At 41.6% G+C, this 24,737-nt stretch overlaps 1 protein-coding gene across 1 annotated transcript in view; it reads right to left on the bottom strand.

The window, feature by feature from the left end:
• The window catches only part of LOC126183840 (rab GTPase-activating protein 1-like), a 157,805-nt gene that overhangs the window by 93,206 nt on the left and 39,862 nt on the right, over nucleotides 1-24,737 (bottom strand). The window contains exons 6-8 of the mRNA XM_049926100.1: nucleotides 21,454-21,723; nucleotides 7,347-7,515; nucleotides 3,216-3,457 (exon numbers count right to left, since the gene is read on the bottom strand). Coding sequence (XP_049782057.1) covers nucleotides 3,216-3,457; nucleotides 7,347-7,515; nucleotides 21,454-21,723 — 681 coding nt within the window. The remainder of the gene's footprint in view (nucleotides 1-3,215; nucleotides 3,458-7,346; nucleotides 7,516-21,453; nucleotides 21,724-24,737) is intronic.

The following is a 24,737-nucleotide window of genomic DNA, read 5'->3' as shown; positions in this document are numbered from 1 at the left end:
AATATTGGTTCAAAGAAGGAGAGAAAAAACGCTTGAAGTCACACAGTGTGCAAAGGTGTTTTCATTTCGTAAAATCGGAGCATGAACTGTGCAAATGGAGGAATGAATTACATGAAGTAAGAAATGTGCACCAAACAGAAACCCAAAACTATCTGAACGAAAAACTGTTTGAAAGACTCACAACTGCTCATGAGAGGCTATGCACCATTACCAATGGAGATCTACGAGAGTGGGTCCTCAGAATTGCATCTGAATGAACATTGCTAATTTCGAGGCTGGTTATGCAGGTTCAATAAAATTTTACAGAATAAAAAGTCGCAAAATTACCCAGTTTGCATCATATAAATGTGTAGATCAGCTGCCAGTGATAGACAATGCTATACAGAAATTCATAGCTGATGAATGACGAAACTTGCTGTTATCCCTGCAACTGCTGTTTATCATGCTGATCAGTCAGATTTTGTATAAAAAAAAAAAAAAAAAAAAAAAAAAAAAAAAAAAAAAAAACTGCATGCATGCCGCACTTTATCATTTCAAGGCGAAAAAAAGACAGAGTTGGTTGCCCAGTCAATGAATACAATGACACATTCGTATACGATAATGTCAGTGATAAGTATGAGTGGTTTACTGTTTCCGCAGCTGTCTTCAAGAACCATAAGGCAAACTAGGACCAAAAATAAAAAATGCACTGTTTAGTTGCAAAAATCTTGTAATAGGTGCATCAAAAACTGAAAAAATGGGAAAGAATAATTTTTAACATTTCGTTCGAAACGTATTCCTACCAGTTGCAGAAACTAATGCATTGCTTTTGTTGGGTTCATGGTCTGGACATAATGACACCTCTGTTTTTGCAGAGGATGACAAAAAATCTGTAGATGTTATGTGGATTCCACCTGGAACTACTAGAGAGGTTCAACCTCTCGATAAAGAATTTTTTTCAACAGCGTAAAGAATTTTTTTCAACAGCGTAAAGAATTTTTTTCAACAGCGTAAAGAATTTTTTTCAACAGCGTAAAGCATTTTTGAGGAAATCATCAGACAACATAATTTCTGATACCTCTCTCTCATTTCAGGTTTATCAACAGAACAGTATTCTTAATCTCCAGTCATTCGTGCATTACCAGTTTTCTTTGCCATGCTTTACGAATCTGATCAAGTATGCCTGGTATGCAATGCAATATGCAGACAACAACTGGGACCATTTCTGACTCCATCCCAGTTCTGTCTAAATAAAACTAGTGGTTACTGAGAAGTGTCTGACTGCATCACTTTTTCCTTTGTCTGGTGTGCCTGGTGCAAGAAAAATGTTTGTTTTGTCATTCAATACACTTTGCATTTTTGTGACGACTACAGGGAATAAACAAAGAACTGTCTCACCAATAGTCAAATGTACAACATTCAAACACTATTATAAGGAATGACCTACAGGAATTGTTATAAAATATAGTACTGCAAGACACATTTCATTTCAACAAATTCCGAGTCCTCACTGATGGAAGTCATCTGTGACATCAAATACTGCAATGATTTTATTTTCTCTGACAGCCACTTTTATCAGAATTACATGTGCAAGAACTGAACTGTTGATATGAAGTTATTCAAAAAAATGTTTGTATAGTTTAAGCCAGGTTTTCACTGGAGCAAACAAGCATGAACACAAGAGAATTCTGTCTGGCGTACCTAGTAGGCCTCTTCAGGTCTTTCAACTGCAGCTACTCACATGTCCCTAACCTTCCCAAGTTACCTAATCAGAAAATGGAGATCTGCAGTTTAACAGGGAATCCAAACCACATATCTTTCGTGGCCACTCCAACATCAGTGAGATGTGAATGCTTGGTTACAAATCATGGTGAAAAAGTTATGGTCTGAACAGGATTTGATCCCTCACTCTCTGGATCATGAAGCATGCAGTTTGCCACTAGACCATTTTTGTTGTATGACCATTAGACCTTACACGCGTAGTGGAAACGATAGCTGTGTCACTTCTTGAGGTGATGCTCAATGTCGGTAATTAGTGTTCTGTTTATAAATTTCCCCTCAATGCTAATGAGAAGCCAGGGAAAAATTACAGCCGAAATTCAAGGAAAATTTTGGACCAGTGCTAAGTACATATGGAGATGCAATTCTGTGTAACATGTCACACTTCCATACAAATTGGGACACTTAAATTCTTCCTTCCTTGTGGCATTTTGCATACTCTGTCAAGAATAGTGCACTCGCTATGCAAAATAATCCTCACTGAATAACAAAGCTTCGCATTGTGGCTCTAACAAGATAGAGTTGTATCCTGTATGCTGAATATTAGCTCCAAAAACTAACAACACAGTGTTCATAGGCAATGTTCGCTACCTCGTGTTCTCTTCCGCTCCCTCTAGTATAAATGATTCTACCCATATGCAAGTGAATTGTAGTGAATTTTTTGCAAATGCTCATTCACAGGTGTTTGCTACCATTCTCTCCATTGTAAACCAGGCTTTAGGTGCTTAAAATTGGTGTCTGTGAATTCTGGACGATTCCGATATGCAGCACTGTGTGAGTGATTTGCAAAGTCGCACACTAGGTGGGCAGGGCTGTACAAACTGCTGTTATAAGCTGTTCTTCGCATGGCAAAAATGTGTATCGTCAACACTTTTTGCAACATACCTGCAGTGCCTCTTAGCAGCTAAAATTTTGGCAGTGCATTTTTTTTTTTTTTTTTTTTTTTGTCTTCTTCCTGTGTAAAAAATTTCAGAGTATGTTTTGACATGTCTTACTGGACCATGTCCTTGTGAGAGCTAGGGAGGATGTTGGCAAACCAATGTTAGTAACAAGATGAAAAAAGGAACGAAACATGGGATGCTGGAACTACATCAAAGTTAACCCAACTGCTAGGGAGAGAAAGGCTGCATTTTGTCTATAATGTAATAGATCAAATCAAAATTAAATATCAAAGAAGACAGTATGAATGAGCTAAAATAATTCAGTCAGCAAAAGAGAAAGAAAATATAAAATACAATCAATGTTGTTCTATAACCTAGCTTCAGAATTAAAGTTTCTGACTTTGAACTTGAACAGTTTCATGTATACTTTTATTAGGCTGTTTATAATCTAAGTACTTCACATTTACTAGTTGTTACAAAAAATATACAACAATTTATCATTAATTTAAACAGCTATTATCAAGTTATATCATTGTAAAATAATTATTCAGTGTCTTAAAGTGTGATGATTGTTACCTTTGTAATAAGAATACGGTAAGTATCCATTGTAGCAGTGTCAGTGTCACAGCAAGCTAAGCGTTGCCACACCTCTCCCCTAAGAGCTTCTGGTATTCCAGCACGTACTAATGCTGCTAACTGACGTGGACGCTGATTTGTACTGCTCCACCGTAGAAGCACTTCTGCCCACGATTCCAGTTCAACCTCTGAACAGTCTTTAGACACTGAACCAGTGCCACTTAGCAATGGCTCATCACCATCTGCAAATTTTACGAAGTACTGCGTTATTTAATTGTAATGAAAATACATTATAAACCATCTAAATGACTATATAAAAGATGATGTGACTTACCAAATGAAAGTGCTGGCAGGTCGACAGACACACAAACAAACACAAACATACACACAAAATCCAAGCTTTCGCAACCAACGGTTGCCTCGTCAGGAAAGAGGGAAGGAGAAGGAAAGACAAAAGGATATGGGTTTTAAGGGAGAGGGTAAGGAGTCATTCCAATCCCGGGAGCGGAAAGACTTACCTTAGGGGGAAAAAAGGACAGGTATACACTCGCACACACGCACATATCCATCCACACATACACAGACACAAGCAGACATTTGTAAAGGCAAAGAGTTTGGGCAGAGATGTCAGTCGGGACGGAAGTACAGAGGCAAAGATGATGTTGAAAGACAGGTGAGGTATGAGCGGCGGCAGATTGAAATTAGAAATTAGCGGAGATTGAGGCCTGGCGGATAGCGAGAAGAGAGGATATGCTGAAGGGCAAGTTCCCATCTCCGGAGTTCTGACAGGTTGGTGTTAGTGGGAAGTATCCAGATAACCCGGACGGTGTAACACTGTGCCAAGATGTGCTGGCCGTGCACCAAGGCATGTTTAGCCACAGGGTGATCCTCATTACCAACAAACACTGTCTGCCTGTGTCCATTCATGCGAATGGACAGTTTGTTGCTGGTCATTCCCACATAGAATGCATCACAGTGTAGGCAGGTCAGTTGGTAGATCACGTGGGTGCTTTCACACGTGGCTCTGCCTTTGATTGTGTACACCTTCCGGGTTACAGGACTGGAGTAGGTGGTGGTGGGAGGGTGCATAGGACAGGTTTTACACCGGGGGCGGTTACAAGGGTAGGAGCCAGAGGGTAGGGAAGGTGGTTTGGGGATTTCATAGGGATGAACCAAGAGGTTACGAAGGTTAGGTGGACGGCGGAAAGACACTCTTGGTGGAGTGGGGAGGATTTCATGAAGGATGGATCTCATTTCAGGGCAGGATTTGAGGAAGTTGTATCCCTGCTGGAGAGCCACATTCAGAATCTGATCCAGTCCCGGAAAGTATCCTGTCACAAGTGGGGCACTTTTGTGGTTCTTCTGTGGGAGGTTCTGGGTTTGAGAGGATGAGGAAGTGGCTCTGGTTATTTGCTTCTGTACCAGGTCGGGAGGGTAGTTGCGGGATGCGAAAGCTGTTGTCAGGTTGTTGGTGTAATGCCTCAGGGATTCCGGACTGGAGCAGATTCGTTTGCCACGAAGGCCTAGGCTGTAGGGAAGGGACCGTTTGATGTGGAATGGGTGGCAGCTGTCGTAATGGAGGTACTGTTGCTTGTTGGTGGGTTTGATGTGGACGGACGTGTGAAGCTGCCCATTGGACAGGTGAAGGTCAACATCAAGGAAAGTGGCATGGGATTTGGAGTAGGACCAGGTGAATCTGATGGAACCAAAGGAGTTGAGGTTGGAGAGGAAATTCTGGAGTTCTTCTTCACTGTGAGTCCAGATCATGAAGATGTCATCAATAAATCTGTACCAAACTTTGGGTTGGCAGGCCTGGGTAACCAAGAAGGCTTCCTCTAAGTGACCCATGAATAGGTTGGCGTACGAGGGGGCCATCCTGGTACCCATGGCTGTTCCCTTTAATTGTTGGTATGTCTGGTTTTCAAAAGTGAAGAAGTTGTGGGTCAGGATGAAGCTGGCTAAGGTAATGAGGAAAGAGGTTTTAGGTAGGGTGGCAGGTGATCGGCGTGTAAGGAAGTGCTCCATCGCAGCGAGGCCCTGGACGTGCGGGATATTTGTGTATAAGGAAGTGGCATCAATGGTTACAAGGATGGTTTCTGGGGGTAACGGACTGGGTAAGGATTCCAGGCGTTCGAGAAAGTGGTTGGTGTCTTTGATGAAGGATGGGAGACTGCATGTAATGGGTTGAAGGTGTTGATCCACGTAGGCAGAGATACGTTCTGTGGGGGATTGGTAACCAGCTACAATGGGGCGGCCGGGATGATTGGGTTTGTGAATTTTAGGGAGAAGGTAGAAGGTAGGGGTGCGGGGTGTCGGTGGGGTCAGGAGGTTGATGGAGTCAGGTGAAAGGTTTTGTAGGGGGCCTAAGGTTCTGAGGATTCCTTGAAGCTCTGCCTGGACATCAGGAATGGGATTACCTTGGCAAACTTTGTATGTGGTGTTGTCTGAAAGCTGACGCAGTCCCTCAGCCACGTACTCCCGACGATCAAGATGTCAGTCGAGGCCTCGACTGACATCTCTGCCCAAACTCTTTCTCTTTAAATATGTCTGCTTGTGTCTGTATATGTGTGGATGGATATGTGTGTGTGTGCGAGTGTATACCCGTCCTTTTTTCCCCCTAAGGTAAGTCTTTCCGCTCCCGGGATTGGAATGACTCCTTACCCTCTCCCTTAAAACTCAATCCTTTTGTCTTTCCTTCTCCTTCCCTCTTTCCTGACGAGGCAACCGTTGGTTGCGAAAGCTAGGATTTTGTGTGTATGTTTGTGTTCGTTTGTGTGTCTGTCGACCTGCCAGCACTTTCATTTGGTAAGTCACATCATCTTTGTTTTTAGGTATATTTTTCCTTCGTGGAATGTTTCCTTCTATTATGACTGCATTATCAGTAAGATTTCTCTCTTCAAAGGCAAAAAAGCAGCTTATAAGCTGGAAACACCTCATTAAATTTGATTCAATCATTAAAAAAGCTTTCTTTTCTCATATTGCTTCTGTTTGTCAAGTAATCTAAACAATACAGGTAAACTGATGTGATGGGGGGAAAAATACACAACACCCTATAATCCACTAAAACAACTATACGAACAGACAGGTAGAGAAATCAACATGTTTTCATTAACTCACTAGCATTATAAGACCAGGGGCTGGAGGGGCAGGACAGCAGAACTGTAGAAGGCAAGTAGAGGACACAATTTATATCAAATTATGTGTTAATAGCACTCATTCAAAACATGAAAACTTATGTGGCTGATGGAACACACCATGTGTAGCATACATGGTGCGAAGAATGGAATGCGATGAGATAAGATAGGATGCAAATCAAAGAAATGTACAGGTATTCTGTTTGTCAATGAGCTTTATGCTTCTCATAGTGAAAAAATGATTATTTTTCCAGGTTAAAACAACAACTGTTAGAAGAAAAGTGCTAATTAATAACTTAAGAATTTGTTTGCTGTAATTTTCATCACAAATTTAGAAAGACAAATTTCATCATCAAGATTTGTGTCATACTTTAGCAGGCAGAAGAGGTGGAAAAAGTTACACACATGTTAAACAGTGTTATGAGAACAATACATGTAAGAAATGTATTGCAAGGACTCTATTAAAACACACACAGAAGCAGTGAAGAAGAGAATAAGAATGAAAATGGTCTACATAAACAGCAGCTGAATGCAAAACAGAACTTGAGACTTATCACCATGCATGGAAATAGAGAAACAGACTGAAAATAATGCGAAAGACTGGCAGAAAAAACTGACAAAAAATCTGGGTTAATATAAATGACAACCTTAAAAATCATGCTTTTATACAGCATTCTCAGGAGTTTTCAATTTCTTTGCTCAAGTTATTTGTCTAGTGCAGCTTGCTTCCTTAATAGATTTTGATGAATAATGACATGACTGAGTTAAAACATCATTTGAAATACTACGGAGAAGTATCTTTTCTTTAAGATTGAGTCCATCACTTGTGCACATCTGCTATTGGCAAATGAGGTATTATTAAAAAAACAACTGTGGATTGAGTTGTGTAGATATTAAAGTGTCTGACTGATTTGTAACAAATCCTAGAACTGGTATAAAAATGAAATGGTTAAGAAAGTCATGAAATATCTAATATAAACCTGTGTGCATTTAATACCTGACAATTCTTCATTGCTGGGAGTCAAATTATCTAAGTCTGGAATGGCTGGAGAACTCGTTAGATAAGCAAGAGTTAAAGCTGGAATCCTTCGTGTCTCATCGAAATTTCCACTACTCTCAATTTTCATGACTTCATAGAGTGTTTCAGATAAATCATTGCTTGGTATCTGCAAATAAAAATGAATAAGTACTGTAGAATTATGCTTAAAATCTACTAAATGCAGATACGAAATCATAAAGGGGTAAATGTTACACACATACACTCCTGGAAATGGAAAAAAGAACACATTGACACCGGTGTGTCAGACCCACCATACTTGCTCCGGACACTGCGAGAGGGCTGTACAAGCAATGATCACACGCACGGCACAGCGGACACACCAGGAACCGCGGTGTTGGCCGTCGAATGGCGCTAGCTGCGCAGCATTTGTGCACCGCCGCCGTCAGTGTCAGCCAGTTTGCCGTGGCATACGGAGCTCCATCTCAGTCTTTAACACTGGTAGCATGCCGCGACAGCGTGGACGTGAACCGTATGTGCAGTTGACGGACTTTGAGCGAGGGCGTATAGTGGGCATGCGGGAGGCCGGGTGGACGTACCGCCGAATTGCTCAACACGTGGGGCGTGAGGTCTCCACAGTACATCGAAGTTGTCGCCAGTGGTCGGCGGAAGGTGCACGTGCCCGTCGACCTGGAACCGGACCGCAGCGACGCACGGATGCACGCCAAGACCGTAGGATCCTACGCAGTGCCGTAGGGGACCGCACCGCCACTTCCCAGCAAATTAGGGACACTCTTGCTCCTGGGGTGTCGGCGAGGACCATTCGCAACCGTCTCCATGAAGCTGGGCTACGGTCCCGCACACCGTTAGGCCGTCTTCCGCTCACGCCCCAACATCGTGCAGCCCGCCTCCAGTGGTGTCGCGACAGGCGTGAATGGAGGGACGAATGGAGACGTGTCGTCTTCAGCGATGAGAGTCGCTTCTGCCTTGGTGCCAATGATGGTCGTATGCGTGTTTGGCGCCGTGCAGGTGAGCGCCACAATCAGGACTGCATACGACCGAGGCACACAGGGCCAACACCCGGCATCATGGTGTGGGGAGCGATCTCCTACACTGGCCGTACACCACTGGTGATCGTCGAGGGGACACTGAATAGTGCACGGTACATCCAAACCGTCATCGAACCCATCGTTCTACCATTCCTAGACCGGCAAGGGAACTTGCTGTTCCAACAGGACAATGCACGTCCGCATGTATCCCGTGCCACCCAACGTGCTCTAGAAGGTGTAAGTCAACTACCCTGGCCAGCAAGATCTCCGGATCTGTCCCCCATTGAGCATGTTTGGGACTGGATGAAGCGTCGTCTCACGCGGTCTGCACGTCCAGCACGAACGCTGGTCCAACTGAGGCACCAGGTGGAAATGGCATGGCAAGCCGTTCCACAGGACTACATCCAGCATCTCTACGATCGTCTCCATGGGAGAATAGCTGCCTGCATTGCTGCGAAAGGTGGATATACACTGTACTAGTGCCGACATTGTGCATGCTCTGTTGCCTGTGTCTATGTGCCTGTGGTTCTGTCAGTGTGATCATGTGATGTATCTGACCCCAGGAATGTGTCAATAAAGTTTCTCCTTCCTGGGACAATGAATTCACGGTGTTCTTATTTCAATTTCCAGGAGTGTACATTGATGTTAGAACACACAATTTCTTTCAGCTTGCTTGTCTTTGTATTCAGTATAAAAAAAAGTAGCATAGGCTTACAATACAGCACCAAATAAAGCAGTGAGATGGTTTAAGTAGTTGCCTAGAGATGATATGGAGTCCTTGGATAAAAAGATTTCAGTAAACTTGCTGCATCAAATTTGGATAAAATCCCAAGCTTTCGATGATTGCCATCTGATTCACATGTTTTGAAGAAGAGAGAAGATCATTCGCTAGTTGTAGCCACATGCAAAGATTCATTTAATTGCCATGTGGGCTTTGAGATCAGAACATTTGTATTAGATCATGTAACACAATTCTGTGGCATGATAGAGTGAAGTATAGTTCAAGGGAGCTACATCGAGATGCATGTAATATTATCCAATTTCAGGGAACAATGTCCACTGGGTGTGATCCAATTGCAGCATGCTCCCTCAACACATCAACACCTGCAACCAAAGTATGGCCTGTTTACTGAAACTGAGCTCCTCAATTGTCCAGTAAAGATATGACTTAAATGTTGCCGAGAACCTATGGACTGATGTGAAGCAGTTCAGGAGATTCAATTAGACATGTGATTTCTCACAAACACTTTTTTTTTGTACTACATGCCTGAGTAGTATAAAATAGTGTCTATTTCACTAAACTGGTGGCATCAAAGCTGTACCAGTTGTGCACTGTATCACACACTGGTGGTGCCTAAATCAAATAATACCTTACAATCCAAACCAGCCCTATTAAGACCTAAGGACATTAACTAAAACAAGAAGAGATACACAAAACATCATTCTTAGCATTAATATTATGGAATGAGTCAAGTTTGCACATTTAAGGGGGAATAAATATAACTGAAATTAAACCTTAGTCCTTATAATCATTATCCCAATGTCCTACTTATAGCAATAGCACGATACAGATATTTGCATATGAATAAGCTAATGCAGAGCAGGATGCACTCTATCTTATGCGACAATATACCAATTTCTCATATGTATTATCACTTTTGCCATACCTAAAGATTATCTTCCAATAGAGCAATTGACAATTAATTGAAAATGATTACAATGATGATACACCAGTTATACTGCTCTTTATATGAGTTTTATTGCATAAATCACAATGAGCTCATTTCAGCATATCGCCATCGTCAGGTGTTCTGTAAATACACTAATAGGTGAGAGTCTTGACACTGTAAATTGTAACTATGATTACAGAGGTAGTATACATTTGACTGGTGTTTTTACAATATGAGTAATATCAATGCTGCCATATGCTGTCTTGTCTGGAATTTGTATTTAGACATTGCTGGGACATTTGTTGTAGATGTGCCATTATATCTTATGTTTAGATATAGATTTGTTCATTATTTTCCCTCTTGGCAGTTTGGATGACTGTGGATTAACAATATTACATTTCTGCACATTACCTACTTCTAAGTGGTAACTATGTAAACATGTAACATCACAGATCCACTGACATTCACACTGTCAAGAGGGAAACTAACGCACAAAAACTGGCTAATGTATATCTAAAAATTAGATATAACAGTATGTCTACAATGAACACCCAAACAATGTCTAAACACAAATTCCTACACAGACAGCATATGGCAACCCTGATATTACTACAAGGCAGAAAACCACTACATGAAAGGTAGAAACACCAGTTGAATGTATAATACTTTTATGATCATAGTTAAAGTTTACAGTATCAAGACTATCTCCTGTTAATGTATTTACAGAACACTGTATGATGGCACTACGCCAAAATGAACTCACTGTGATTTATACAATAAAACTCATATAAATAGCATTGTAGCTCATATATCATTACTGTAATTATGTCACTACAAGACAAACTTTGCGCTGCAGGCCCCAAGGAACAAAAAATGACTACACATGAGCCGTCACTGCCCCAAAAAGTAGAGGCAAATGTCTACATGAGATTTACTATACTTAAATGTGTATGCGATGTCCTGAAAATAAGTAAATATAACAAAATAATTTTCACTAAAGAGGGAACTCTGAAAAATGTTGGCCTGTAAGGAAGCTGTACAATCCTTGACAAAATAGTTTACAACATTTAGTGGTACTTAGATGTGCAAACTTCTGACAAACGATTATTAATGTATTGACAGAGAAAAACCATGTAGGAAAGACATATCCTCCATCTCCCCTCTTCAGAGAGGTGGTAATGTTGTACAGGAATTGTAATAAATGTTTCAGGCACAAATCAGTGCAAGTTTGTATTCTATGGCATAGGAACAAGCTTCCATAATATGAATAGCCAGACTATTATGGCATTAGCTTTAATTGATTTTTAGAAATCATGGAAAATTTTAATGTGGAGAGCCTTAGAAGATGTTCAACCCCACTATTTTTCATTTAAAGCTAGTGTCTATCACTGCAAAACATCTCATAAATAGAAACCACTTATAACATAAATACAGTAAATTTTTAGAAAATTATTTTACATTTTCATACTTGTGCTATTATTGTGGTACAGTTTGAATAAGTTATATAATTAAGAAATACATTTCTTGATGGTACGATTTGAATAAGTTATATAATTAAGAAATACATTTCTTGATATCATACTCAGAGTTGATGATTGCACTTTTCATTGAAATTTGATCCTGTGTCACCTAAAATTTGTATCCACAATTCTCTCTGTTATAATTTTCTTCTAGTTATTCTGTTGACCCAGTTAGTGACAAACAGCATAGCGGACTCAGAAATCCCTTCAGCCAGCCATAGGGAAATATAAAGTGCACTATCAACAGAGTTTGTGCTTGAGTCTACTGATATCCACATCCGCAGTGCTTCACGCGAACAACACATTCATATAATCTGAGGATCACAGAAACCATCTCTCATGACCTAGTTTCACCCAGTAGATGAGCATACATGTGGATCTACACCTATATCTACATCTACAGACATGATAGGTGCGTGGTGGAGGCTACCTGTACTACTACTCGTCATTCCCTTTCCTGTTCAACTTGCAAATAAAGCAAGCAAAATACAACTGTCTATATTCCTTCATATGATCTCTAATTTCTCATTCCTTATCTTCATGGTCCTTCTGCGAAATGTATGTTGGCGGCAGTATAATTGCCCTGCAATCAGCTTCAAATGCCAGTTCTCTAATCCTTGCCTTACCTCCAGGGATTCCCATTTGATTTCCTGAAGCATCTCTGTAAGACTTGCATGTTGTTCAAACCCACTGGTAACCAGGCAATATCTGAATTTCTTCAATGTCTTCCTTCAATTCAGCCATTTGCAGATTCCATCACTCAAGTAGTACTCAAGAACAGGTTGCACCAGCATCTTATATGTGGTTCCACTTACAAATGAACTGCATTTTCCTAAAATTCACCTAAGAGACCAAAGTTAATCATTCACCTTCCCTACCACAATCCTCACATGTTCATTCCATTTCATATCGCTCTGCAACATTACGTCCAGATAGTTAAACGACATGACTGCATGAAGCACAACACTACTAATGATGTATCCGAACATTTCTTACTCATCTGCATTAACTTACATTTCTCTACATTTGGAACTAGCTGCTATTCATCACCATCACACTAACTAGAAATTTTGTCCGAGTCACCTTTATCCTCCTACAATCACTCGACTTCGACATCTTCCCGCACATCACAGCATCATCAGCACACAACTTCAGATTGTTGCCCACCCTGTCTGGTTGGTTTAAAAGGGGGGAGGGAGGAGGGAGGAGGGAGGGATCAAACTGCAAGGGGCCAAACTGCAGTCCCTTGTTCCTGGTAAAATAATTACACAAGGGATAGAAGAAAGGAAAAACGGCGTACAGCACAATAACAGGAGAAACGAAGAACCAGAAGAACGACAGAAGGATGACCAACACTACTATGGACAAAACAGGAAAAGAAAACCACAGAGAGAAGCAAGAAACAGGTAGAAGAGGTAAAAACAAGAGAGCAGATGACCGTGGCTGGACGATCACGAGAATAAAAAGGAAAACCAGGCGCTCTGTGACACATTGAAACATCCACTCTACAAGCATTAGAGTGCAGAACACAAAGGGACAAAGGACATGCGCTGAAACTTATACAGAATAATAAAAATAACCCTCATGTCTAAAACTTAAAACTAAATTAGCCAATGATGCATTTTCAGCTAGAATTAATGGCAACGAGTCCAGTAACTGAAGAGTCCATCGCAGGGCAGCCAAAGGAGGACAACTCAGCAAGATATGGGCCACTGTCAGCTGGGCACCACACTGACACTGAGGTGGGTCATCACGGCGCAGGAGGTAGCCATGTGTCACCCAAGCATGGCCAATGCAGAGCCGGCAGGCCTGCATGGAGGACTGCCACACATTTGTAGTTTCCTTAATGGTACGCAGTTTGTTGTGTGTGCCAAGGTTATGCCATTTCGTCTCCCGAAGCCGCAAAAAACTGAATGCAGGTCAGTTGCAGAAAAGCCGATCTCCATAAATAGTTTCCACGTAGCCTGTTTGGCCAGCCTGTCACCAAGTTTGTTGCCTGGGATTCCGACATGACCTGGGTTCCAGACAAACACCACTGAACGACTGGACCTTTCCAGGGCATAGATGGACTCCTGGATGGTCGCTACCAAAGGATGACGAGGGTAGCACTGGTCAATAGCTTTCAGGCTGCTCAAGGAGTCAGTACACAGAAGAAACGACTCACCAGGGCATGAACGGATGTGCTCATATAGCCACCAGCTCAGCCGTGAAAACACTGCAGCCATCAGGCAAGGAATGCTGTTCAATATGCCCTCCATGGACATACACGAAGCCGACATGAGCATCAGCCATCGAGCCGTCGGTGTAAACCATTTCATGGCCTCGGTACATGTCAAGAATAGAGAGGAAGTGGCATCGGAGAGCTGCGGGGCTAACTGAGTCCTTAGGGCCATGTAAAAGGTCCAGGCAAAGCCGCAGCCTAGGTATACACCATGGAGGTGTACGTGAATGGACCTCAAGTATACATGGTAAAGGCAAGGACTCCAGTTCGGAAAGAAGGGATCGGACACGAGCTGCAATTGGAAGCCTTGACCTGGGCCACCGATGCGGGAGATGAACCGCTGTGGGTGGACCATATTTAAGCTCTTATGGGGTGTGATGGTAACAGAAACATCCTACAACTTGTTACAAGCGAGTAACATCCGTGATTGACCCAAAGAGCATTTTGGTCAAGCCCTCCACCTCCCCAAACGTGTCCTCCAAATGCTCCACAAAAAACTGAGGCTTCATGGACATGAAAGATTCCCCATCAACTCTCGTATAAACAAGGTACTGGGGTGAATAAACTTCACTGCCATCCTTGGCCTGGTGTTCCTCCTATGGTGGGGCCAGGCAGGGGAACGATTTGGGGTCATATTTCTTAGCACTGAAGTTAGACTTTGTCGCTTAGAGGCTGCTGGCAGCGGACCACCAACAAGAGATGATGTACTACGCTTCATGGCATGTCAGTAGAAGAGGAGCGGAAGGAAATACAAAAATCGTCAACATTTAAGAAAGGGGATCCTGAGGACCCCACTGCTCCTGCAAGACCATTAATGGCAATTTAAAAAATTGGGATACTCAGTACAGAGCCCCCTGGAACCCCATTCTCTTGGATGTGGGGCAAACTCCGTGAAGCACTGACGTGAACTCTGGAAATGTGGAGCGATAAAAAGTTCAGTATAAAAATCAGGAGCAGATTCCAGAGACCCCACTCGTGCAGAGTAGTTAGGATGTGGTGCTGCCAAGGGGTATCATAGGCTTTCATCAGGTCAAAAAAGATGGCAATAAGATGATGATGCCAAGAAAAGGCTGTTTGGATGGCAGACACCGAGTAGACCAAGTTGTCAATGGTAGAGTGATCTTGGCGAATATTGCCCTTGGATGGAGCCAGAAGCCCAGAGACTCAAAGAGTCAACACAACCACTGCCTCACCATCCGTGCGAAGAGCTTGCGCAAAATGTTAGTGTAGTTTATAGGATGATAGCTATCCACGTCTAGTGGATTCTTACTAGGTTTTAGCACTGGAACGATGATACTTTCTCACTACTGCGACGGGAATTCGCCGTCGCTCCAGATATAGTTGAAGACAGCAAGGAGGTGGCGCTGGTAGTCTGCTGACAGATGTTTAATCATTTGGGAATGGATGCGGTCTGGTCTAAGGGATCTGTCACGACAATTGGCTAGGACACAGAGAAATTCCCACTCACTGAAAGTACCATTATATGGCTCAGAGTGGCGCAGAGCAAAACATAGGTGTTGTTGTTCCACCTGCTGTTTTAGGAGGTGAAAGGCAGGCAGTAATTCTCAGACGCAGAGGTGTGAGCATAATGTTTGGCAAGACACTCTCTCATTACGTCTGGATCAGCATCTACAACTCCATGTGTGGAAATTCCAGGTATACCTGCATGGGTCTGACATCTGTAAAGGCATCTGAGTTTGGTCCAAAAGTGGGAAGGAGAGGTTCATGTTCTAATGGCATAGATGTATCATTCCAAACGCTCCTGCTTATGTCATTTGATGAGCTGAGATATCTGGGCACAGAGCCATTTGAAGGCAATGAAGTGCTCCAGGGACAAGTGGCTCTTATGACATTGGAGAGCCCTCCTATGGTCTAATGGCTGCAGTGATTTCCAGCTACCACCAAGGCACTTACTTCCACCACGGGCAACCTGAGGAACAAGGGATTGCCGATTCAGCTACAGCAACAACGGAAGTAGTGATGGTGTTGATTCCGTCATTGATGTTGCCATGCAACAGAGATTAAACAGTGGTAGCGGAGGTGAAAGCATACCAATCACCCTTGGTAAGAGCCCATCTGAGCAAGCGTCTACGTGAGTGATGCTGAGGGAGGGACAGAAAGAGTGGAAAATGATCACTACCACAAAAGTCTTTATGATCTCTCTTATGGATGGACGGGAGAGGGCCAGGACTGCAAACCGAGAGCTCAATGACTGAGTATGTGCTATGTGCCACACTGTGGGCACCTGTACTGAGGAGGCAAAGGTTGAGTTGCCATGAAGGGTGGGGATCTGCATTGTGGGAAACCAGGTTTCCTGAAATGCAGTGCAAAAAGCAGGTGTAACACTTAAGAGCTGTCGTAACTTAGCCTGGTAGGGAAAAAGCCATCACAATTCCACTGGATGATGGCACTTTTTGCTGTCTGGGCAGGCATGAAGGGACCAAAGAGGCAGATTACACCTCAGGGTCACCTGTCACCACCAGTTGAGTGCTCGCATCCAGTACCATTGCTTCTGAGGCGTCTGTGAGCTCTAGGTCTTCAGGGGATGACAGAATCTCCACTTCTTCCGTGGACGTGGAACTGTTAGGGAGTGGTGGTTTGGGGACCACTGGAGTCTCCCATTTCTGAACAGGCTTCTTTGTCTGTTTGCCCTCTCACCACTCTTTAGTGACTTGCTGAGAGAGCTTCTCTGAAGTAGCTTCAGGAATAGAGGAAGACTGTGAAGCTCTTCAACCAGCAGCTAGTAGCTCCCTCAGCCACTGGCTGGTGTCCACTTTACCACCCACAGGGGGAGACTGTGCAAGGTAGAGCCCAATGGATCCCTTCCATGCAAGAGGAGCCAGAAGAAGCTGCTGCTTCTTCAGCTGAGGGGGGGGGGGGGGGGGCAATTTCCGTGGCATTTGGGGGTGGCAGTGCTCCAAGAGTAGAAGCTTTGGGAGCAAAGAGAAGAAGATGTGGCCCCAGCTCAAAAGAAAGGGGACTAAGATGGGCATCCCTGAGGGTCTATGGGAGAAAGCTTAGACGAGGAGCATAAGGGCATCAAATGAGGGTGACATCATCACAGGGACAGCACAAGACAACAGCATTCAAACAGGATTCAACCTTTCATATTTCAGTTTAACCTCATGGTAAGACAGCTTGTCCAGGATCTTTTACACTATAATTTTTTGCTCCTTTTGGAGTACCGTGCAGTCTGGCGAGCATGGGGAGTGGTGTTCTCCACAGCTGACACAGGTGGGAGGAGGAGCACATGGAGTATTCAGATTAATTGGACGTCCACAGTTTTGACGTGTGGTGCTGGAATTGCACCGAGAAGACACAGCACTTAAAGCACTACATAGGGTGAGGGCCATATGGTTTGACAACACAGTTGTATACCACCACCATGACCTTTTCAGGTAACGAATCACACTCAAAAGGCCAAGATGTGGGCACCAGTGACAACCCTATTATCCTTAGGGCCCTTGTACGCATGCTGGACAAAGTGAACACCCCATCGTTCTAAACTGGTGCAGAGCTCGTCATCGGACTGCAACACAATGTCACAATGAAAGTAATTCCCTGGACCATGTTGATGGTTTTATGAGGAGTGACCGAAACAGGAATATCACTCAACTTGTCACAGGTGAGTAATGTCTGGGACTGGGCAAGGGATGCCATTTGAATCAGGACTGACGCATTGCACAATTTGGGCAGCGCTGTCACTTCCCAAACTTATCCTCCATGTGTTCAACAAAAAACAGAGGCTACGTATCCAGAAAGGAGTCCCCATCGGTTCTGCTACACACTAAATAACGATGCGAATATAGTTCTCTTCTTTCTATAGCTCTACGTTCCTCCAATGGCGTAGCTAGGGAGGGGAATGATTTAGGGTAATATTTCGTGACACTGAATTCAACCTACCCTTTCTTAGAGACTGCTGAGGCCATTCAGTCTGCAGGAAAAGATGACTTGGCCACTTCATTTTGGGTCATCTGCCCTAATGCCACCCACTCCAATCACAGTATCTCACCCAGCAACAGCAAAGGACACCTGGCGCAATGGCCATTGCCGGGAGTCCAGATGCCCCACTATAATGGGTGTCTACTCCTTGGAATATGTGTGGATGCTGCAGCTCAGGCATCAGTCGTGCGATCCCTGGGTAGTTAGGGGGTACGACCAAGAGGGTATATGGCAACCCCTGCACAATGGACTGGTTACCATGGTGGATATTGGGTGCATAGAAATCCAGTATTGTCATGTAGCAAAAGAGGACAACGGACAATGGATGGAGATTATGCACCATATAAGATGTCCTCGCAAAAACAGCTGGAATATTGGGGGAGTTGCAGCACCGTCACAATAATGGGTACAGAAGATGTAAACGCACAAAGGATGTAAGATGCACCACGTAAGGTGTCCTTCACCAAATGGCCCACACTTCTGAAAATTTGGACTGTGTGGAGGCCACACCCTAAAAGGGAACCATAATGTATTAGGCCGAAAAGTGGGACACTCCTTTCAGTCGCCTCTTACGACAGGCAGGAAAATCTCGGGCCTATTCTAACCCCCGAACTCACAGGGGGGAATGGTCATGCAGACAATAAAACATTGTGGATTAAGCAATTGTTGTGTGGTTTCTTCTCTTAGAAGATACATTAAGGAAAAGTAAACCTATGTTTATAGCACTTGTAGACTCAGAGAAAACTTTTGATAATGTCAACTGGAGTATGTTCTTTGAAATTATGAAGGTAGTAGGGATAAAATGCAGGAAGAGAAAGATTATTCACAACTTGTACAGGAAATAGATAGCAATTATAAGAGTCAAAGGACAGTAAATGAAAGCTGTAGTTGGGATGGGACTGAGACATGGTTGTAGCCTATCCAAAATGTAATTCAATCTGTATACTGAGCAGGCAGTAAAGGACACCAAAGAAAAATTTCAAGGCAGAGTTAAAGTTCAGTGAGAAGAAATACAAATTTGAAGGTTTGCCAATGACATTATAAATCAATCGGAGATAGCAAAGGGCTTGGAAGAGCAGTTGATTGGAATGGATAGTATCTTGAAATGAGGATGTAAGATGAACATCAACAAAAGCAAAACAAGAGTAATAGAATGGAATTGAATTCAATCAGGTAATGCTGAGTTAATTAGATTAGGAAACAAGACACTTATAGTAGTAGATGAGGTTTGCTATTTGGCAGCAAAATAAATTATGATGGATGAAGCAGAGGGGATATAAAACATAGACTGGCAATGGCAAGAAAAGCGTTTCTAATAAAGAGAAATTTGTTAACATCGAATATAGATTTAAGTGTTAGTAAGTCATTTCTGAGAGTATTTGTACAGAGTGTAGCCATGTACAGAAGTGAAACATGGATGACCGACAGTTTAGACAAGATGGGAATAGAAGCTTTTGAAATGAGGTGGTACAGAAGATTACTGAAGATTAAGTGGGTCAATCACATTACTAATGAGGAGATACTAAATAGGGTAGAGAAGAAAAGAAATTTCTGACACAACCTGATGAGAAGAAGGGGTTGGCTGATAGGACACATTCCAAGACATCAAAGAATCACCAATTTAGTATTGGCGGGAAGTGTGTGGGGTAAAAATTGTAGAGGGAGGACAAGGGGTGAATACAGTAAGCAGATTCAGAAGGATATAAGTTGCAGTAGTTATCGTAAGTTGCAGTAGTTATCAGGAGATGAAGAGGCTTGCCCAAGATAGAGTAGCATCTAGAACTGCATCAAACATATCTTTGGACTGAAGACCACAATAACAACATAATTCATACAACAAAGTAATATCCATGTTAATCACTTCAGCACTGGGAACATCAGTAACCGAAGCAGAAATTCGAAAATATCAGCAACACAAAGCAGTGTAACTGCTACCACCCAAGAAAGGAGAAAGCTCAACATTAAGGTGAAGAGCTGCCAGTTGGCAGACCACCAAAAACCAGGAGACCCAATAAGATCCTCCTCCCCCCCCCTCCCCCCAAAAGAGAGAGAGAGAGAGAGAGAGAGAGAGAGAGAGAGAGAGAGAGAGAGCTTGTGCATGTATTTGAGCATATCTATAGTTGGTGGAGCTTTTACCAACCAACAAGTTCAGGTGATACAATATCACAGCTGCCTGACCTCAGGTCCAAATATTATCAATCTGATCAACAAATAAACAGATGCACTGACATGCCTGGGCAGTTTGTGGCCTACTGTAGAAATTCATCATAATGGCCTAAATCAACATTCACAATCATGCTGGATGAACTTTAAAAGTGTTCTGATGAGTTGCACTACATGTTATATGACTAGAGAGATTAATGTCAGACAAAATATGCTATCAGTGCCTTCATCAGGCTTCATTACTACATGTATTTCTTAAATTTAACAAAATGTGAATTGTGGTAACTCGAAAGACTTCATACTGAACTTCTTAAAATATGAATCTAGCAGTTCAGTGTTGTTCCTAACACAAAATTAAAATACATTTACCACCTAAAAAATGTTAAATAAAATTATGTGCCTGGAATCCATGGTTTATTAACTCCAGAGACAAACCCCACAGAAATTATTTTTCATTATAATAATGTTAACTTGCTAGTAACTCTCCAATGAAGCCACAAGAGAAAAATTTAGCTGCCTTTTCTAAGATGGCACTAATCCACACGGGGGTACAAATGTTAAAAAAAAAAAAATTAGATTGGCACAAATATTAGTAACAGTACTTCTGATAGAATCAAACAACAGAAACTCAGGTAGGAATATCAACAATGTAGGAAAAGACAGAGAGCTACTTAACATAAAGATAACACACTAAGTTGCTGGAGTTGGTGCTCATGAGTGCATGAGGTGTGCTTGCTTGTGTGAATGAATGGTGTTGTTTCTCTTTTTCCAATGAAGACTGAGGTCAACAGCTTATGTCTAAGCATCTTTCAATTATACCTGTCTGCAACTTAGGGTGTTATCTTTATGGTAAGCAGCTATTTATCTTTTCCTACATTGTTAATACTTCTGGTAGAAAACACAATAATCCCCTTCAAGAATTTACTACAAACCATCTCCAACATTAGTAGCCAGTAATAGGGCAGGGAAGAATGACAAGCACCTGTGAATGTCAACTAGGGAACTGGTGTTGGAAAATGATCATAATTATTCTAATTGTTATGAGATCATTTCTCCTGTAAAGCATTTATATATTATTTTCAAATTCTGTCCCTTCACACTCAAAGGAAAATATGGAGACCAGATCAAGGAAATACCACATAAAACCAATGTCCAGTCAGGAAAGTATTGAAGTTGTAAAATTTCAAAGGCTTTTCTGTTTGGTAATAGTTGAGTTATTCATCAATTTTAAAAAAATGTTTACGTATCTGTATTATTTATTAACAAGATGAAATTGAAAAATATTTGTGTGCATTCCACACAGAAATGATACTAACCAACGGTCATCTTCTTAAATGCTACCCAATTCTGAACTACTGTTATGCTAGACACCTTACATTTTCAGCTGTAATGATTTGTTACAACCACAACAGTCTTGGACCTTAACATCTATGTTATCTACACTCAGTGAAATATTACATTAAACTGTTTCCAAACCAAAGTCAACTATTGTAACAGTGAAACAGGACTAATGGGCAAAATAAAAATAAACAATAACAGTACCTCTTTCAAATGAAGATTAAATTGTTGTGTCAATGGCCTCCTACTGTGATACCAAAAACGTTCATTTTTTGAAAATATTCGCACTTGTGTCTCAATTATAAATCTCACTGGTTCTTGGATTCCTTTTATCACAAGATCTACAGCAACTGTCAAATAATCTTGAAGTGTTGGGTTATTCAGCGACTCGAAAGCTGGTTCTGTAGGATCCCAGTGACCATATATAAGATATGAACCAAGCTTATCACCAGAATCTGAGCATGGATGAGCCTCCTGAAACAAAAGGATAAATAAATTAGAATTATCAGTGGCAGATTTGGAATCTTACAACCACAAAACATTTCATGAAGTGAATATGTAAGGAGCCCAATTTACATCATTTCTCATATTGGAACAACATCCTCTCTCTTGGCCATCTCATTACTGTGTTATATCATGAATAGTGTTAAATAACTCCAATATTACTCATTTTGGTGATTTTATTGGTTTACTTCAGTACAGAGATGTGGACCACATTTCATGCAAATGATTAGATGGTTATGCAGTTCTCCTTTACTTATGCATTGCCCTTACAATAGATGAACTCTAAATTTGAACAGATATAAACCTGGCAGATTATAACTGTTTGCTGGACTGGATACCACCTAAGCTGTCCAGGCACAACTCACAAGTACTTCACATCAGTCAACCCCATAAAGAAAGAGCTTAAAATTATCAAATTCACAGCTCGCCAGGCAGTTGGAGAACTGTACATGCCTATCCGAGCTATAGAAGACTGTGTGTACTCAACATGGTAGCCGCACATCCTCGGTTGATGGCACGTCTGTAAATAGATAACATACTGCATGATCATAATTTGTAAGCCGAATTTCAGTGGAGTCAAATACAATTTGGAAAAAGCCTACAATGTTACACTGCCCTGGCACCTCACACAGATTTTGCCAGATCTGACAAGTACTTGTGCATCTGATTCCTTTGCCACGTTCAGAGTCTGCTATTAAAATAACACAGCAGTAACTACAAACAGTGAACCAATTCGCCCTTTCTCTTCCAAAACTAACAACAGAATCATTCAATCTGACATGCGGAAACATGTCCTGAAATTTTTTATACAGGAAGAATATACCGAAAGAAAGACCCCATAAAGAAAGAGCTTAAAATTATCAAATTCACAGCTCGCCAGGTGGTTGGAGAACTGTACATTCCTACCCGAGCTATAGAAGACTGTGTGTACTCAACATGGTAGCCGCACATCCTTGGTTGATGGCACATCTGTAAACAGATAACATACTGCACGATCATAATTTGTAAGCCGAATTTCTGTGTTTGGTGATAGTTTCTCTGAAAAAATTGTCTGCAGTTACTGTTCATTCACACTGGCAACACATTTAATATCCACAATAATTACCAGTTGCACAAGTTGCAACATGATCGCAGATTAAACAGTAAACCACAAAGTGTAGAATGAATGTCTTATTTCTGACAATGATCACAAAACGTTTGGTCCTTAGACTACTGGTATCAGTCAGCAATGAGAATCTTCAGACCTGCAGCAAAACATGGGAAATGAAATACAAATAGTGAACAGATTACATCATAGAACAATAAAATATGCTACAATGAAGTATTTGGCATGCCCAATACAGACTTTACCTATCGTGCTCTTCATTTACTGCATACTGTACAATTTTATAATTGATGAACATGTATAGACTTACAGTAGCAACATGTAACAAGCTTAAGGCACAAACATACATTGTGGCTACTGTACTGCAGTTTGTTATGAACAGTAGCAATGAAGACAGTATGACTCTGGCAGAACTGTGGCCTAGTTTATACCGCATTTTAAATATGTATGACGATGCTAAGCTGATTTTGTGTATATTCTGTGATGGTGCCAATGCAGCTTTATTAAATTAGGTTTTTTATAAAACAGGTATGCTTCAGAAATGCATGTTTTCACATCCATGAAAGTAGTAATTTTTCATTATGGCATATCTTATTGTTCCAAGATGTTATGTGTTCACTAGTTGCATTTCGTTTCCCACATTTTGCTGCAGACCTGAAGATGGTCATTGCTGACCAAAACGAATAGTCTAAGGGCCAAAAGTTTTGTGATCATTGGCAGAAATAAAAGAATTTCATTCTAATTACTATTTGCTTTTGCACTGGCATAAGTGTTAACAATGGAGATCAAACTGAATCAATATTCACTTTGTTTAACCCTTAATGTTATGCAATGAGTAAACCCAGTTTTGTTTCATAAAAAAATATGACCATGAACTGTATAGATGAAAGAAAGACTTAAACGAAGTAATAAATATGTACTAAAATAAAACTGTGAAATAAAAATTATCCAAAAGATTTATTGTACAGAGTGACTACAAAGTCCCATTACCCCAATTAATAACTGAGAGAAACCCCTAAACTTGAATAAATAACATGAACAACAGTTCTTTAGAGGAGTTTTCTTGATATATGAGCCATGTACAGGTGCACGAGAGGCAATGCACTGTTACTTATAGACATCTATGAGACTAGGCCCTCCAAATTGCAGCCAAGTTGATGATGATGATGTTTGGTTTGTGGGGCGCTCAACTGCGTGGTTATCAGCGCCCGTACAATTTCCCAACGTTTGCTCAGTCCAATTTCTCCACTTTTCCTGGATGATGATGAAATGATGAGGACAACACAAACACCCAGTCATCTCGAGGCAAGTGAAAATCCCTGACCCCGCCGGGAATCGAACCCGGGACCCCGTGCTCGGGAAGCGAGAACGCTACCGCGAGACCACGAGGGGCGGACAAGTGCAGCCAAGTTGAACAGTGCTGACTTCAAGCCTTCTTTGACCTGGTTAAGCGGAGTCAAGAAATCATACAGCATAGGAAGTCGCAAAACAATGAAGTTTACTTCAAGTAAAAGTGTAAAATAGATGGCATTAATTCATAGCTGATACCAAGCTGTTTAGTGGAAAAAATCTTATAATCAACCTATCAAAATCTGGAAAAATAGCAAAGAATAATTTTTAAAATTTCATTCAAAACAGTTTCTAGTCATTTCCAGAAATTAATTCATTGCTTTTGATGGTGCATGGCCTAGGCTCTGTCTTTAGGAGAACAATGGAAAGACTGTTGATATACTTCAGATTACACCCAGAAAAACCACTGTGACACTTGATAAATAAGTTATTCGACTGTGGAAAGTATTTTTAGAGAAGCTGTCAGACAATATAATTTCCAATAGCCTTATGTCATTTGATGTTTATCAACACAACAGAATTCTTAAAT

Source organism: Schistocerca cancellata, chromosome 4, assembly GCF_023864275.1.
Source record: "Schistocerca cancellata isolate TAMUIC-IGC-003103 chromosome 4, iqSchCanc2.1, whole genome shotgun sequence".
NCBI classification, from domain to species: domain Eukaryota; kingdom Metazoa; phylum Arthropoda; class Insecta; order Orthoptera; family Acrididae; genus Schistocerca; species Schistocerca cancellata.
This window is presented reverse-complemented; position numbering and strand designations above follow the sequence as displayed.